Source organism: Oryx dammah, unplaced genomic scaffold (assembly GCF_014754425.2).
Source record: "Oryx dammah isolate SB20612 unplaced genomic scaffold, SCBI_Odam_1.1 HiC_scaffold_2, whole genome shotgun sequence".
NCBI classification, from domain to species: Eukaryota; Metazoa; Chordata; class Mammalia; order Artiodactyla; family Bovidae; genus Oryx; species Oryx dammah.
Window position 1 is genome coordinate 89,181,637 of NW_024070186.1, and position 15,276 is coordinate 89,196,912.

The window sequence follows — 15,276 nt, forward strand, 5'->3', positions numbered from 1 at the left end:
GGAGGCAGGGGACTTACTCGAAATAGCAGATGGTGGGGTAGCCACGCACGCTGTACTCCTCCTTGATGTTTTCAAATTCCGAGGGGTAGACATTCATCCCGGCCAGCACCTGGGAGCAAAGGGAGAACAGACCCGTCTACTCTCTGCCTACAGATGCCTTTCCCTTCATCCACACACAGCTTGTTCAGCTGTCCCACCAGAAACAGATGATGGGGACTGAGCCTTAGAAACTGACGCGTGCAGTGCAGAGGGGAGCACGGCATGCCAAGCCAGCTAGGAACAATGCCCGAGCGCTCTGGAAAAGACAGGCATCTGGGCCGAGGGTTGCCTCCCAGACAGGCATTCCCACCTGCCCGCCCTGCAGGGAGGATCATCCCAGAGCCAAACACAGTTCTGAGGACTGAAGAGGAAACCTGGCCTCGTTACCAAGGTCAATCAGGTCCGAGAGTAGGGTCACTGCCTCCCAAGTTCATACTATGCCTTTTCTCTGCCCAGGCCAACTAAGAGCGTACTCTTCACTCAGTCACTCCACGGGGTCCTCAGACACCTTCCTGGACACCTCAGTCTGTTCACCCTGGCTTCATGCACCACATTCTCAGATTACACAGCTCATGTGGCCAAAGAGGGTGTGGAGTTCTCAGGATGACCCACCTGCCTGACTCTGCTCCCTCCAGACCCGGTTAGGTGACCTGTGGGTGACCATCACCTATGGCCTGACCTGACCATCATCTCTGAAGTCTGAACACACTCTGGTTCCTAGGGTCCACATATGCCAACACCGTGAATGGAAAAGGAGCCTCAGTAGCTGTGTTACCGACAATAAGACTGTATGCTAAGAGCAACCCAGAATGAGTCCCCAGGAACTCCTTTCCCAAAGCAGCAACTTTTTCCTGTAGGGCAGGATCAGGTGCCCAGAAAGAAGACTTTGGCTCTGTCATCACAGGAGAACAAAGCATAGCCAGATGCAGGAAGACCCCCACAAAGCCAGGCAGCATAGAGGGGAGGGAAGAAGTTCAAAAAAGCTAGCAGTGGTTAGAGAAGCAGAGAGGAGAAACCAGGAAGTGGAATTTTGCTGAACAATACATAAGGAGGCATACGGAGAGAAAATGAGGAAGAGCAGCCTCAGTGGACAGTGAACTTGACTCGCAAGACTGCTTCCACTTGGCAGTCGTGTGACCCTGGGCAAGTTACCCTCCCTGAGGTTCCTTGTTTGGAAGATGTGGTTCAGGAGAAGATCATAGGGTTCTTAAGAGAACTGAAGGAGATGACCCAAGTCAGAGGGCTTCCCTGGTGGCTCAGATAGTAAAGAATCGCCTGCAACACCAGAGACCTGGGTTCAATCCCTGAATCAGGAAGACCCCTGGAGAAGGAAGTGGCTACCCACTCCACTATTCTTGCCTGGAGAATCCCACAAACAGAGGAGCCTGGCGGGTCACATGGGGCCACAAAGAACTGAACACAATTGAGCAACTTAGCACAAAACTGCTGCTCAAATTCATTATTTCCTACCAAATTCTCAGTGGTGGGAATCACCTGGGCCTCTGGCAGCTCCATCCTGCAAGGCATCTAAACATACCAACCATTTTAAATACCCAGCACAGTTTCTGGTGTAAAGCAGACACACAATGCTGCTGCTGCTGCTGCTGCTAAGTCGCTTCAGTCGTGTCTGACTCTGTGCGACCCCATAGATGGCAGCCCACCAGGCTCTGCCGTCCCTGGGATTCTCCAGGCAAGAACACTGGAGTGGGTTGCCATTTCCTTCTCCAATGGATGAAAGTGAAAAGTGAAAGTGAAGTCGCACAGTCATGTCTGACTCTTAGCGACCCCATGGACTGCAGCCTACCAGGCTCCTCCATCCATGGATTTTCCAGGCAAGAGTACTGGAGTGGGGTGCCATTGCCTTCTCCGACACACACAATAAATGCTTGCTAATCTGATTTGTTTCCTCCCATCCCATTTTGGGGTGCTACAAGGAATACAGGGAAAATAAACCTGAGATAGATTTACTAGAAGCTCTGGAACCCTCTAAAAGCCCTTCTGCTCATTTCCCCAGACTGATTCAGCAGCCAGTTCCAGTAATAACTGTCTACTTTAAAGTTCTTTTTTTATGTCTAATTGATCTCATTGTCGGTGCACATTCACCACAAGATTAATCTTCCACATCCTCCTCTTTCATTACATCACTTCCCTGCACAAAACCCTTCAGTTCCACTGAATGGAGGCCAACATCTAACTCCACACTCAAAGATCATATGGTCCCTATCTCATTTTTTAATTCTTCTTTCCTACAAAACCCTTAATTTCTCCCAGGAAGGACATGGTCTGCTGAGAGCTCTGCTCCAGGAGGCAGCTGGACTCTTGGCTGTCTCGGGCACCTTGAAGATGGAAATGTACCACAGTGTGGGCTTGGGGTCAGGATGCTGGGTCTAAAGCCTAACTCCCCTCTCAGCAGATGTTCTCCTTGAAGTCACAGTTGCATCTGCACCTCAGTTTCCTCATCTGCAGCCCCATCTTCTGGCTTCTGTGAAGACTAAATGAGACAGTGCAAGCAAAGTATCTACAACACTCAGAATCTGTTAGCTGTCATCACTAATATGAATACCACTAGGAAGCTCTGCAAATCCGCTCACATTCCCAGAGCCCACACTGTGCTTTCTTGGCACCGACTCCTGAGTCTTCTAGCCCTGTGCTCAGGTTGCCCACACCCCATCTCTTGGCCACCACAGAAGACGCATCCATCTCTTGCTGCTAAGTCGCTTCAGTCATGTCCGACTCTGTGCGACCCCACAGACAGCAGCCCACCAGGCTCCCTCGTCCCTGGGATTCTCCAGGCAAGAACACTGGAGTGGCTTGCCATTTCCTTCTCCAATGCATGAAAGAGAAAAGTGAAAGTGAAGTCGCTTAGTCGTGTCCGACTTTTAGCGACTCCATGGACTGCAGCCCACCAGGCTCCTCCATCCATGGGATTTTCCAGGCAAGTGTACTGGAGTGGGGTGCCATTGCCTTCTCCGATCCATCTCTTAAGGCAAAGCAAATCCCACCCAGAAGGTGGCCTTTGTCAACCACCTTTGCTTGTAATGAAGTCTTAATTTTCTGGCTTTTTGCAGCAGTTTTGACTACTTTGGGAGCATTTATTAGTTAACGAGGTAATTATTTTTTGAACAACTACTGACAAGCACTTTTTGGAGTTTGTGATTCCAAATGAGGCAAAACTGACCTCAGCCTGCAGAGAAGTGAGGGCTGCCTGACACGGAACTGTGTGTGCTGCGGGTCAGTTGGCTGGCACAACATGGCCTTCCTCCTGTCCAGCCCATGTCCCATGGTTGTGGGGACAAGCACAGAAGAATCATAGAAACTCCACAAAGCAGGAGCATGTGAGCGAGTAGTCAAGGAGGATAAGATTTCCACAGACATTCCAGAAAGAGAAAACAGAGGTAAGACAAACCAAGATGCGGCTCAAGAACTGGGGACCACGTTGGTTTAACTGCAGGACACAAGAGAAGGCAGTGAGAGAAGGCAGGCAGGTTTGCTGAGGCTGCGGACCAGCCTTTAGTGTCTAAGAAACCAGGACTTTATTCAGGAGGTGCTGGAGAGCTCCTGGGGGTTGTAAGGGGAAAGCTGTGGGGTCAGGGAGATAAGTGAGCAGTCACAGCAGCCACGCTGGATGGGTTCAGTGGGGTCCGACCCAGGCTGGTGGGCAGGTCTCTTCTCGGATGGAGGATGTATCGAGGGGGAGATGGATGGTGACAGCCTGGCAGAGGAGCCTGCGGTGCTCAGGAGGCATGGGGGAAAGCTGGCCGCCTGCCAGATGGAAAGATACTGAATTTTAGTAAATATTTTAGACTCCCTGCATCTGGGACCCAGGAAGAGAAATCCAGACCAAGATGTCAAGCAAGCAGTCCGACACACAGTACTCGAGCTTAGAGACTCAGTCTCCACGGAGCTACCTCTTATGAGCTATCGACACAGATAAAAAACCACTGAGGGACAGTCCGTAGAAGACAAGGAGAGCACAGTGTCAGGCCCTCATTCCAGTGCGTTACTAAGAAAGAAAAGAGAGTGGAAAGCAGAACCCTCGGAGCACTCCATGCAGTGAGTGGAAGGAACAGCAAGCACAGAGCAGTGGGCTGGGGGGTGCCCATCATCTGTATCTGTGAAGTGTCTGCAGGTTACAGAGCTGTCCCCATGCACCAGCCTGTTCACTCTTCCAACAGCCCAGTGAGGCAGGCAGGGCTGGTGTTATCATCCCCATTTTAAGAATGGGGAAATGAAGCCTCTAGGGCTACTTGCCCAAGATCTCCCAGCCAGTTAGTAACAGCCATCAGCAAAGTCTGCTCTGCACAAACCTGTTGCCAAGACCAACCCATTTCACCATTTACACCCAGATGGCCCATCATCGCCAAGGTTAACAAAAGACTTGGCGTAGACGTCGATAACTGGCAAGGCTGGGAAGAGGAGGTGGGCAGGCATGGGCTCATTCTGGCAGCTGTGCTGGCTGCTAAGGGTGTCAATCAGCGGGACTAGATGGGACAAATGCGATGACTCAGTGACAGCAAAAAAGAAGAGGAGGATCTGAGTTTGGAAAATGGCAAAGGCTGTGCATCCCTGACCCAGCCTGGCTCCCATCTTAATGACATCATCAGATTGGATGCCTCCCAAGAAATCTGTTGAGGAGGAAGGTTTCTAACCCCTGCCACAGACAGGGCCAGCCAAAGACAGCTCAAAGATGACAGAGATGAAGAGAAGATAGGAGGTGCTAACCAGTGGATTTCAGCAGTGTGGAGGGGGTGAGCTTTCGATTTCAGGGAACAAGGAGTCCATCTCTGCCCCAGGTTCGAGGACAAAAAGGAATCCACCCCTCTGGCTGCCCCGTTCTTGGGAGGCTATGGCTGCAACCACGAGCCCTGGCCTCGAAGGACTTCCCGAAGTAGGTGATGTTCGTAGTGGTGAGGACCCTTCCCCTAATGGAGCTAGGAAAGGTGAAAACTTTTCAAAAGATACTTTCCTAAGAAACCAAGGGGAAAGAAGAACAAAACAAGCCCCAAGTAAGAAAATACAGAAGCAAAGAAATGGATGAGTTCACATAACACAGAGGAAACTAACACCTGTCAAAGCTGGGGTCAGTCGGCCAGACCCTCTGACCTGGGCCCAAACAGGAGCAGCGAGCACTGTTTTATTTTGTTCTTTCTTTCCTTTTGTGGGAGCAGGTACCCTTAACAAGTAATCTGCAGGGCAAACATTGTAGAGACTAGTGTGAACCTAGTATGAACTCAGGGGCCAGAAAAGAAGGCCCTTGTTCCACAAACATCCTTCCTCCTTTGCCTCTGTCCCTAGGAACTGATGCTCTGACTTCTTTTAAAAAGGAGAACATCACTTTTAATGTAAACATACAGCTTAAAACAAAATGTACTCAGGAGCAGTAAGCCACGTGCCCATTCTTTCATTCATTAGGACATGTCTGGCTCCTACTCTGAGCTTGGCCCATCCTCTGTACTGAAGAAATGCTTAAGAAGCTCATCTCTCAGTTAGAAAACCTCCTCATAATCAGTATCAACTGTGGATAAAGTGATTCAGAACATAAGCAAAGATGAGCAGACAAGACCATGCAATGCAGGGACAGGCTCTGGGGGACCACGGGAGGGGCCAGGAAAAATGCATTTGGCAGGTAGATGCAGCATTGGCTAGAATCTTCCAGAAGGTGCTAGAAATTAGCACCAAGACCTTACCTGCTTTGATGGGACTGGCTAGCTAATCTGTGATCTGACTGGGGCTGGACCAGAGTTTGGAGGCTGAGCTGAGCAGTGGGTAAGAAAGTGAAAGTCGCTTAGTTTGTGTATGACTCTTTGCAACTCCATAGACTGTAGCCCACCAGGCTCCTCCATCCATGAGTCTCCAGGCAAGAATACTGCAGTGGGTTGCTATGCCCTTCTCCAGGGGATCTTCCTGATCAGGGATTGAACCCAGGTCTCTGGCACTGCAGGCAGATTCTTTATCATTTGAGCCACAAGGGAAGACTATGCGGGTGAGAACTTGTGGGTAATTAAGTCTTTACTTCAGGTAAAATCATCTTAAAATATGGTATCTACTGAGGCCCCAAAAGGTGCAGTGAAACTTCCCCAGAGTGATGTATGTGTGCCGCAGGGCCAAACGTCTCCAGGCAGCTTGCTAATAATTCATTAGTGAGGAACAAGCGGGACCCTGGTGTCACCCCAGAAATGAGGTCAGAAGAGAAAGCACGTGGCTCTTTGCAACCCAATCCTGGGGCTGGCTAGCAGAGGCCACCATTTAAACTTTTTAAATTGACTCTGAAAATCACCAATTTGATCCATAAAGATCAGGATGAGTTTTAAGATCTCAGAACTCCTGTAGCAGGACTCTGGCCTGCCCCACTGAGATGGCACCTCCTGACTACCTTTCAGGAAAGGCATATGGACTTTTTCATGCTCCCAGAGGAGCCAGCAGTTATTTTTCTGTTGCCACCAAAAAGCAAAATAAAAACAAGCAAAACACCCCAAACTAACCAAACAAAAACCTCAAAACATCTGTGGCTGGGCGTAAGTGTGAAAATGGACAGACCTATGGCACAGATGAGGTAAGCCTGGCAAGGCGGCAGGAGAAATACAGAGACGAGCAGGGTCAGTGACTGATGCTCAGCCCTGGGTGAGGTCTGGCCGCCCTGGCCTGCCCTCCTTCCTCACTGACCATCCTGGTTGCTCCTACTTCTCTGAAGGCCCGTTTCCTCTGTGGCTCGCCTTCCCCTTCCTGTCTCCCAAAGGTGGGTGACCCTGAGACGACCTTGTCTCCTGTCCACTCCCCCTGCACACTCCTTCAGAGAACTGGTGTGTTTGGGTCTCCAGCTCCCCACCACCTTGCTCCACTGCAGTCCCAACATCCCTCCTGCCCCACAGACGATGTCCCTCCTGGTCCCTCCGGAGCCATAGAGCCCTACATGCCTGGGCAGGAGGCTGCCTCATGGGCCCGCGTGTGCTCTGGGCCCACCACCGGGGTCACTGTGCCTCTTTCTTTGCCACTAGGCTGCCCAGCATCCGGAGCCTCAGCCTGCCCTGGAGCCCAGCCCCCAGCATTGTAGACCCTGATGGTCTACAGTCAGCCCCTGGCCTCTGCACACCACAGGGCTTTCTGCTACCGTCCTGGCTATTTCATCACTGGCCTTCGACAGGCCCCAAATTCTCCTGGTCCCAGAAATCTGGGGAGTCTTCAGCATCCACTGAGGATAGGTCTCTGAACCACACGCCAGGGGCAGCAATAATAAGTCCTTCTCACGATTTTAAAACGTGCCCTGTCCCCTCCCCCTGCCGTCTCCCCAAGTGAGAAGGAGAAGTCGAGAGCCAGCAGCCAGCCCTGCCTGGCCCCTGGCACCTCACTTACGAACTGGCCCCGCAGCTGGGTCGCAGCCTTCTGGAAGTGTGGCATTATCCTCTTGCACACGCTGCACCCTGGTCACCAGCAGGAGAGAAATGAAATGGTTACAATGGGCCCCATGCTCAGCCCTCTCTCCCTTCAGGCCCACCTCTACCGACAAGCATTTATCCCACTTCCAGAAGCCAGGACCGCCCAGGCTCTGGGAACACACAGGCTCAGAGGCAAAGGCTCCAGTCCCCAGAGCAGACAAACTCCACGGCATGAAACAGGACCCAGCCCAGCAGTCCCTCAACAGGTGCGGGACTGTCAAAGCTGACACAGCTCGGGGAGAGCAAAGCACTGAGTAACGGAGAGCGGGTGAAGAGTTCAACAGGAATCCAGAGAGCCAGGGGAGTGCCCGCTTCAGGCACAGCTGAAAGCCTCCCCTCACTGCCCAGCCAGGGGCTGCAGATGAACCTGGAGCAAATGCTAGTAGGAGGGAAAACGTGCAACCACCCATACAGCGGCTTTGGGCATTTCTTGCCTCTTTTCCCTCATTAACAGGTAATCACACCATGACAGGAGGCAGCCGAGCGCTGGCCAGGATCTGACACTCCATCCTCCTCTTCCCTCGACCTGACCGATGACCCTGACAGGTCACCTCCTCTCTCTACTGCCCCTCCCGGCAAACGAGGGAGCTTGGAGCAGACGGCCTCAGGCCCCTTCCAGCACTGACACCGGCGTTCATTCTCTCTGATGTCTCTGGCTCTACCCTCTCTGGTCCATTACAGTCACACTCCTCTCCTGGGTGGTGAAGCCCCCAAACCTGGGGGACTCAGGGCCGCCAATACCCAGTACTACCTCAGAGATACTCTGATTTAAACCCGTTCCTTCCCTTCAACGAGAACAAGCCACATACAGGCACTGACCCCACAGACCATGAGCCCCAGTTTCCTCAGTCAGGAGGAATTCTGACACACAAGGCCGTTACTCTTCCTGACAGCTGCTCTGCTGCAAAACAGGCTCTGAGATGCTTCTGAAGCCCACATCAGTCTGGACGTCAGCTCGACACAGCACAGTAGGGACAGGACCACGCAGCAGCAGGCTGACAAGCTCTGATCTACGTTTAGCTAAGGCCTCAGCAACATGGCTCAGAGAGGAGCACACACCCACTGGGCCAGATACAAACACTGGAGACCGTGAACAGTTCAGAACTCCCCGGGGACCACTCGAATCTCCCCAGCACTGCATCTACCATACAAGACGCAGTGCAGGATATTCTGACGTGAAACTCTCAAAATGCCCACAGCCCCTCTGTGACGTTCCTGCCCAGCAGACAAACAGACATGCAGACATGCCAACACATCTGAGCTCAAGTTTATGCCATTAGTTCAGGCTCAGACTCAGGGGGACATGGGAACTGCAATGAGGTCAGCCTACAGCACGGTCCCTTAGTGTCTGCCCGCAGAGGACAAGCGGCCCCTCTCCCCAGCAGCTGCCACCACAGCGTGGTCCCCACCAGCACTGGGAAGGGAGGCATGTGACACCTGTCAGGGGGCTTTGTTCCCACTGTGGGGATTCAGGAAGGAGATCGGAAACCGAGGAGGCAGTGCCAGCTCCCTGGGATGTCCAAGCTCCACGAGGCGGATGCACGTGGTAAGGATGGGAGGTCATGCAGCAGAGGAAGGAGCTCAGCTCCAGGGAGGGTGAGACCCAGGTCTGCATCTCCCCTGGACCGCTGCTAGGTGACCTGGGGCTAGCAGTGAGAGCAGTCTGAGCCTCAGCTTCCCCATCCGTAAAGCAGAGGGCAGAGCCAACACCTGAGGGTGGGGTTGGGGGGTCGGGGAGGAAGGACCGGCGCCAGGAGGGGAGGCTCTGCCAACACAGGGCCCGAGAGCCCACCTCTCAGTTCGTGGTGGGGAGACACTTCCACCGGGAACAGGGATGTCAGTCGACCTCCCAGGAAGGAGGATGATGGGGGCACACTTGAGCCCTTCACCCTCTTTAGCCAGTGACTTGATGAGATGGGGGGGTCAGACACCCACTAGGGCACATTCTGCAGTCCGGAACTTACTGCCTGTCCTCAGAGCTGTGGCCTCTCTCCCCCAGCTCTGCCTGTCTGTGACCTCAAATCACATTATCCCCCGTGACCTCTAAACGAATGGTAAGTCGGCCAGCTGTCCCCAGGGTGGAAATCAGCAGTACCAGGTGAAGAGGTTATTGGCAGGGGAGGGGTAATGGAAGAGTAACAGGAAGCTCTAGGCCAGGTCAGCTGCCACTTGAACTTTACCAGAAATAGAGCAGGTATGGTGGTCCTTATTTGAGTTTACCTTTCAGCTGACATAACTGGGAGGCAGAGAAAGAGAGAAGACTAATGACCACTCTCAAACCCCAAAGCTTAGAGCACCAGCCCATTCATTTTCCCATCAGTTCAGTCAACAAGCATTTACTGAATAACTTCAGTAGGTCCTGGGGACCCAGATTTCTTGTCACAACTAAAAGTTCCCACTGGCTCTGGGTTCATTTACCCTTCAGTTCAGTTTAGTCGCTCAGTCGTGTCCGACTCTTTGCGACCCCATGAATCACAGCATGCCAGGCCTCCCTGTCCATCACCAACTCCCAGAGTTCACTCAGACTCATGTCCATTGAGTCGGTGATGCCATCCAGCCATCTCATCCTCTGTCATCCCCTTCTCCTCCTGCCCCCAATCCCTCCCAGCATTAGAGTCTTTTCCAATGAGTCAACTCCTCGCATGAGGTGGCCAAAGTACTGGAGTTTCAGCTTTAGCATTAGTCCTTTAGGATGGACTAATCACCCTAGCCGTGATCAAAGGAACAGTGTCCTGAAGGACTTCCCAGTGAGGGATCTGGTGACTCTCAGGAATAAGCTGAATTATAAGGCCACAAGGGCTTGAGAGGATAAGTATACGAGCACAACAGCACCCACAGAATCTGGGGGTACCTGGGACCCAGAAAGCCATCCAATCTGGCCCTCACAAGTGTAAACAGCTCCAAGTTTCCTCCCTCCCTCCTCACTACTAATCATTCTGTAACACCTACAAGAAACCTAGCTTCTTCTGTCCTAGCTTTCTACTCTAGGAAGATAATTCTGCTCATAGTCCTGCCTCCTGTGATGAGGATGGTTGCCCCGCCAGACAGCCTGGGGAGGTGCTGTCGGGGGGGGAGGATGGCACATGCACTTAGGTGCACATTGCCAGGGGACCTCTCTCTGGGACTCCTAGATCATTACACTAAAGCCTGCCCAGTTGTACCGTGAACCTGCCTCATGACATGGACTGCATACTGACGTCACTGTTTTAGTCTCATTTAGCCAATGTGTTGAGACCGGAAGCGTTCTAAGATGAACCAAAGGAGGCCCATCCTCAGGAGCTGTGTGAGCAGGATAATTCCTGAAGCCATTCACAGTTGGGCAGGCCTCATAGCTTAGTTGGTAAAGAATCTGCCTGCAATGCAGGAGATCCCGGTTCAATTCCTGGTTCGGGAAGATCTTCTGGAGAAGGGATAGGCTACCCACTCCAGTATTCTTGGGCTTCCCTTGTGGCTCAGCTGGTAAGGAATCCGCCCACAATGCGGGAGACCTAAGATCCCCTGGAGAAGGGAAAGGCTATCCACTCCAGTGTTCTTGCCTGGAGAATCCCAGGGACGGGGGAGCCTGGTGGGCTGCAGTCTCTGGGGTCTCACAGAGTCGGACACGACTGAAGCGACTTAGCAGCAGCAGCAGCACATGCACACAAGGAGAAACAAAAACGGGTGACACCAAGCAGTGAACGTTCACAGAGAGAAAGATCAGGGGTTACAGTGCAGGCCACCTGGGCAGAGCCAGACCTAACAGGAAGTGGGACTCCAGGGCCTCTTTCCATGGGCAGGCACAGTCCTGGGGTGAGGTGGGAAGCCGGGTAGGGGTCACCGAGCAATCCAGGAGACAGGGTAGGGAGGGAGGTGGGAGGGGTTTCAGGATGGAGGGGACACATGTATACCTATGGCTGATTCATATTGATGTATGGCAAAAACCACCACAGTATTGTAAAGTAATTATCCTCCAATTAAAATAAACAAATTTCAAATATATATAATATATATATATACACACACACACAATATATATATATCCCACTTCCTGTTGTAGTTTAAAAAAAGTAAACAGAACCCTATGCCACCCACTCAAGCTACAGACATGTCTGGACACACCCACCTCCCATCACACACACCTCTCTTGCTCGGGCCTTTAGGTCTTTGCTTTTCGATCCATGGGTAGGGACAAGTCAGACTTCAGAGGTGGCCCAGATGGGGGAGTATCTGTGGCTTGGAGGACAACTGCTCCATTCCACAGCTGCAGCTAGAAGGCAGCCACAGACAACATGCTGGGAAGAGCCACATGAAGCGATGTGGCTGCGTTCCAACAAAAATTAATCTACAGAAAAGGCAGCCAGTCCACAGGCCATGATTTGCTGACCCTTTATTAGAGGATTATGAAGCAGCAGGAAAAAACAATAAAAAAGAAAATATCAGGTCTTCCACATCTGGTAGAGTGGATGGCAAGCAGTAAGGAAGGGTAAGTCTGGTTTAGTGAAATTTTGCAGCTTATATATATAGTTTATATACTTACGGTGTACAGGGCTGCAGTGTAAAATATGCTTAATACTACAAATACAGTCCAAAAGTGTGAAAGCCACAGCTTGGATCCAGCCCCTTTCTGCCCTCTCAGAAATGGAAACTGAGGCACAGAGCGGTGAGGACTTGACCAAGGTCACCTAGCGCATTGATGACACAGTTGGAATTAGAACCCAGGTCTTCTGCTCACCAGCTCAGTGACCCTTCTGCTGTTCTCACGACCTCTAGCCTCATATAGAGACTGAACCCCAATAGTGGGCCCCTTTCTCCCTGGTCCTGATCCCTCAGCCCTCCCAGCTGGATGTGTGGCTGCCCCGAGGCCGGCCAGGCTCTGGATGGTCAGCAGCGGTAACCACAGAGAGCATGTCAGGGCCGAGGCACAGCTCCACCGGCTGCACAGCTCCACCGGCTGCACAGCTGCCAGCCAAGGGCTTCAGGCCACAGGAGGCAGGGGGCAGGGAAGGTGGAGGTACCTGGAGCAGATGCCGGGGGAAGGGGACAGAAGGATGCCAATGGCGGTGAGAGAAAAACATGTGGATGGAGGGGCAGGGCCAGACGAAAAGGCACAAACAAAGGAGAGAGGTGCAGGCAGAGAGACAGGGTGAGCACAGCAACTAGGCAGGCCTAGGTGTTCCAAAGGGAGGCCGGGGGCTAGTGCTCCGTCCCCCTCACAGCCATGGCGGCCCCGCCCAGAGTCTGACCGTCCAACTTGAGTGCAGAGGAGAAAGGCACTCACATGGAGCATAAAACATCATCAGGATCGGCTTCTCTTCCTTCTTCAGGAGCCGACGGAAGTCCTGAGGCACACAGAACATCCCAAGTCAGAGACAACACAGGACAGAGGCAACAACCCTGGGGATCCCTGGGGGTGGTGTGTGGCAAGCACTTCTGAAATCCCACAGTCTAACTCGGGGGATGGAGCGCAGTACAGATCCTAGCAAGCCAGGGGCTGAAAGGCCGTCAGAGACCATCTATTCTAGCTACCGCACACGTTACAGACAGGGAAACTGAGGGCCCGAGGGGACAAATGGCTTTCCCAAGGCCACCTGGCGGGACGAGGTAGGTGGGACCAGGTTACCAGCCTTACTTTCAGCTCCCACCCAACAATGAAAACACTGCAAGGAGCCAACTGGGCCCCACGAGGCTGTCTCTTGTTCTGTGATCTACGGCTCTGCTATGGTGGGTGCTTGTTTTCATAGAGGCCCAACTTGGCCAGGCGGGAATCTGCTCGTCACACAACCCAGGCTCACCCACCCCCGTGAACCTGCCCCAGCCCAGCCCTGTCATGCCACCAACCATCCAGGGCCCAGAAGACCATGGCGCACACAGGAGCATAAGGATGAGATGCACCCATCCCCAGGAGGCTACAAGCTAAGTGCATCATTTGTATTTGGAAAACCCTTAGAACGGTGCCTGGCTGGTTATCAGGCAATATATAATCATTTGTTAAATGAATATAATAAATGTAAAAAGACAAATGGTCACAACAATGCTAATGGAGAAACTTTAGTGCAAAGCAGGGCAGGAGACTTTTCTTCCAACCAGTCAATGATGTTCGGGAAAAAGCAGATCTATCGAGGACTGCGGAGTAGCACCATGACAGAGCACATTTTGATTAAAATAAGCTCCTCTAACCAGTTTCCATGGAAGAAAATTAGAGGTTTTTCTCTCTTGAATAATAAAGAAAATAAGAGGAAATTTCAAAATGCAGGCTTCCTGGCAGCAACAAGGCATTAGGTAAATAGATGACGGCACATCCTGCACAATGGAATACTACCGCAGCATTAGAAACGATGGAGAGGGATATTTAATGTCACAATAAGATGCGCATGTCACATTAAGTAAGGGGGGAAAGCAAGTGACAAAACAGCATATAAAATGTAATGTTTATGTGTGTATTACACTGAAAGCCTGAAGGCTACAGAAAATACTGGCAGTGAGTATCTCTCAGTAGGCAGGGATGGGGTGATTTTTTTTTCTTTTATGCTTAAGCTGTATTTTTAAAATTTTCAACAATGAATGTATATTAGTTATAATTTTTCAGTAAGAGAAAAAAGATTAAAATATTTTATGAGAATTTAAAACATTACATAATCAATTCTGATAATGTTAACTCTTTCTTATATATCTAGAGGGTAGAGGCATCCATTTGAAGAGAATCAGTAACCAAGATCTTTGACCCTGACTAGGAGTGGAGGATGCTTTGAAAATGATCTTCTGGAATCCCTGGAGCTAAAACTGTTAAAAAGATCTAAGAAAAGGTTTTCCTGAGCCTGCAGCAATTTGGTATCATACCCTGAACAGTAACAAATATCATATTACATTCAAAGTTGCTTAATTACCTTCAAATAAGTGTGGAACTCAAGTTTACAAACAGAAGTCAGCAATTCAAACTTGAATTTGGAACTTCAGTTATTTTATATGTGGATTTTATTAGCACAAAAGCAGTTAATATTTCTACATGAGAGAAAACAGTACACAGTATAATAAGAGGACTGCCTACAGGCGTGGAAAAGATATCTCTGCTTAATATTTCTAGTTACAGAAGAGCAATTTTAGGAGTTTCAGGACATGAACATTCTGGGGGAAGGAGGCAGCAGGCAATCGCTTGTCTGAGAGGCTTTAAAAACACGTATTATCATAAAATCCACCCGGGAGAAACCATCGGTCCAGGCTGTCTGTCTTTTCATGGCTATGGGCACAGGAGCCACCGCCTCCGGACACTGGGCCCTCCTCCCCTCCTCCTTCTTCTTCCAGCTGATGACACCGGCACTTTCTGTCCCCAAAATGTTGATGCCCAGCGCCTTAATTCGAAACACCTTCATCTGAAAGGCCCACTTGGTTATCTCATGATGATCACACATGATCCCTCCTCCAGAAAGTATAAATGGCATCATTTCCTTCTGAGCTAATAACAAGCATCAAGAGTCAATGATTTTAAATGAAAAGGGAAGGGAGTCAGAGGAAGATAAAAGGTACGTTTTATCTTCTCAAGATAAAATGAACATTCTCCCTCCATCTACAAAAAAGCACTGCTTGTTGCACAGGCCATTTGAAATGTGACAAAGAAGTTCTTGACCATCCCAGTGGGAAGGCGCAGTCAACCAAGTAAGGCATACATGCGCACATGATAAAAACATAGGTACCCGTGGACAGAGGCACCTTTAGGTCACGTGTGCACATGATAAAAACACAGGCACCCATGGACAAAAAGGCACCTTTAGGTCATGTGTGCACATGATAAAAACACAGGCACCCATGGACAAAGAGGCACCTTTAGGTC

At 50.9% G+C, this 15,276-nt stretch overlaps 1 protein-coding gene across 1 annotated transcript in view; it reads right to left on the bottom strand.

Annotated features, from left to right (window-relative positions):
• PDIA5 (protein disulfide isomerase family A member 5) overlaps positions 1–15,276 on the bottom strand; it is a 92,248-nt gene that overhangs the window by 40,103 nt on the left and 36,869 nt on the right. Inside the window, exons 7-9 of the mRNA XM_040250410.1 lie at positions 12,730–12,790; positions 7,390–7,457; positions 18–109 (exon numbers count right to left, since the gene is read on the bottom strand). Coding sequence (XP_040106344.1) covers positions 18–109; positions 7,390–7,457; positions 12,730–12,790 — 221 coding nt within the window. The remainder of the gene's footprint in view (positions 1–17; positions 110–7,389; positions 7,458–12,729; positions 12,791–15,276) is intronic.